Source organism: Nicotiana sylvestris, chromosome 11 (assembly GCF_000393655.2).
Source record: "Nicotiana sylvestris chromosome 11, ASM39365v2, whole genome shotgun sequence".
Classification (NCBI taxonomy): Eukaryota; Viridiplantae; Streptophyta; class Magnoliopsida; order Solanales; family Solanaceae; genus Nicotiana; species Nicotiana sylvestris.
The window spans coordinates 41,429,858-41,432,739 of record NC_091067.1 but is presented as its reverse complement, the minus strand read 5'-3'; the positions used below and the strand labels follow the sequence as shown (position 1 = coordinate 41,432,739).

Below are 2,882 nucleotides of genomic sequence, written 5' to 3'. Positions count from 1 at the left end.
AAACTTATGAAATTTTCAAGATAGTTCAAAATTCCTATTTTCTCAACCAAAGGTCCGAATCACGTCAAATTACTTCCTTTTCTCACCAAATTTTATAGATAAGGTCTAAATATTATAACGGACCTGTACCGAGCTCCAGAACCAAAATAGGGGCCCGATACCATCAAGTTCAAACATTATTCAATTTCTAAAACTCCTTATATTTTCCAGCAAACATTTTTCTTCAAAAATTCATTTCTCGGGATAGGGACCTTGGAATTTGATTTCGGGTATATGACCAAGTCCCATATTTTACTACGGACCCTCCGGGACCGTCAAAACATAGGTTTGGGTCCATTTACCCAAAACGTTGACCGAAGTTAACAAAAATCATCTTTTAAGTCAAATTTTATTATTTTTTAAAATTTTTCACATAAGGGATTTCCGGGTATACGCCCGAACTGCGCATGAAAATCTAGGAGAATGAAAATGAGGTTTAAGGCCTCGAAACATAGGTTTGACTTTTAAAACAAGCGATAACCTTTTGGGACATCACATTCTCGACCTCTAAAACAATCGTTCGTCCTCAAACGGACATCGAAAAGTACTTGAGTCGGTGAAAAGATGGGGATATTGGCTTTACATGTCGAACACGGATTCCCAGGTAGCTGCCTCAATAGGCCGACCTCTCCATTGCACACGAATTGACAGAAAACTCTTCGATCTCAACAGTCGAACCTGCCGGTCTAGAATAGGCACCGGCTCTTCCTCGTAGCTCAAATCCTTGTCGAACTGAACGGTGCTGAGGTCTAACACATGGGATGGATCGCTGTCATACTTCCGAAGCAGGGACACATGAAACACTAGATGCACAGCTGATAAACCCGGCGGCAACGCAAGTCTGTAAGCCACCTCTCCAACTCGATCAAGGATCTCAAAAGGCCTGATGAACCTAGGGATTAGCTTCACCTTCTTTCCAAAACTCATCACGCCCTTCATGGGCGACACCCAAAGAAACACTCTCACCCCGACCATGAATTCCATATCTCAAACCTTACGGTCGGCATAACTCTTCTACCTGGACTGAGCTGTACAAAGCCTATCCTGAATGATCTTAACCTTTTCCAAGGCATCCTGAACTAAATCTATACCCAACAATCAAGCCTCTCCAGGCTCAAACCACCCAACTGGCGACCGACACCGCCTACCATATAGTGCCTCATAGGGAGCCATCTAGATGCTCGACTGATAACTGTTATTGTAGGCAAACTCTGCTAATAGCAAGAACTGATCCCAAGAACCTCCAAAGTCAATAACACATGCTCGGAGCATATATTCAAAAATCTGAATAGTATGCTCGGCCTGTCCGTCCGTTTGAGGATGAAATGATGTGCTCAACTCAACCTATGTACCCAACTCACGCTATACTGCCCTCCAAAAGTGTGAGGTAAACTGCATACCTTAGTTAGAAATATTAGACACGGGCACACCATAAAGGCGAAGGATCTTGCGGATATAAATCTCTACCAACCGCTCAGAAGAATAGGAAACTGCCACAAGAATGAAATGCACTGACTTAGTCAGCCTATGCTCAATAACCCACACTGCATCGAACTTCCTCTAAGTATGGGGGAGTCCAACAACGAAGTCCACAATGATACGCTCCCACTTCCACTTAGGAATTTCAATCTGCTAGAGCAAACCACCAGGTCTCTGATGCTCATACTTTACATGTTGACAATTCAAACACCGAGCTACATACCCAACAATATCCTTCTTCATCCTCCTCCACCAATAATGTTGACGCAAGTCCTAATACATCTTAGCGGCACCCGAATAAATATTTTACCGAGAACTATGGGCCTCCTCTAGAATCAACTCACGAAGTCCATCCACTTTAGGCACACAAACTCGACCCTGCATCCTCAAAACTCCATACTCTCCAACTATAACCTGCTTGGCACATCTGCACCACACTATGTCTCTAAGGACAAGCAAATGAGGATCATCATAATGTCGATCTCTGATACGCTCGAATAATAAAGAACGAATGATTATGCAAGCTAGAATACGATTGGGGTCAGAAACATCTAATCTCACGAACTGATTGGCTAAAGCCTGAACATCCAAAGCAAGTGGTCTATCACCAACTGGAATATATGCAAAGCTTCCCATATTGGTTGACTTCCTACTCAAAGCATCAACCACCATATTGCCCTTCCCAGTATGATACAAGATGGTAATATTATAGTCTTTCAATACCTCCAACCACCTCCTCTACCTCAAATTGAGCTCCTTCTACTTGAATAAGTATTGCAAACTCTTGTGATCTGTGAACACCTCACACGACATGCCATATAAATAATGCCTCCAAATCTTCAGCGTGTGAACAATGGGTGCTAGCTCCAAATCATGAACTAGATAATTCTTCTCGTGGATCTTCAAGTGTCGTGAAGCATATGCAGTAACCTTGCCATTCTGCATTAACACCGAACCAAGTCAAGTACGAGATGCATCACAATATACTGTATATGGCCCTGAACCTGTGGGAAATACCAACACTGGTGCTGTAGTCAAAGCTGTCGTGAGCTTCTAAAATCTCACCTCACACTCGTCTGACCACCTGAACTGGGCACCCTTCTGGGTCAACCTGGTCATCGGGGCTGCTATAGATGAAGAGCCCTCCACAAACTGACAATAATAACCCGCCAAACCAAAGAAACTCTGAGTCTCTATAGCTGATAGGGGTCTAGGCCAGTCCTTGACTACCTCAATCTTCTTAGGATCCACCTGAATACCCTTTGCTGATACGAAGTGACCCAGCAATGTTACTAAACTCAACCAAAACTCACATTTCAAAAACTTAGTATACAACTGGCTGTCTCTTAGAGTCTGAAGAACGA

At 43.2% G+C, this 2,882-nt stretch overlaps 1 protein-coding gene across 1 annotated transcript; it reads right to left on the bottom strand.

Moving 5' to 3' along the window:
- Positions 1 to 618: 618 nt before the first annotated feature.
- Positions 619 to 966, bottom strand: LOC138880966 (uncharacterized). Its single transcript, XM_070161152.1, has one exon. It carries the CDS (start codon positions 964 to 966, stop codon positions 619 to 621), a length of 348 nt encoding a protein of 115 aa, XP_070017253.1.
- Positions 967 to 2,882: the final 1,916 nt, after the last annotated feature.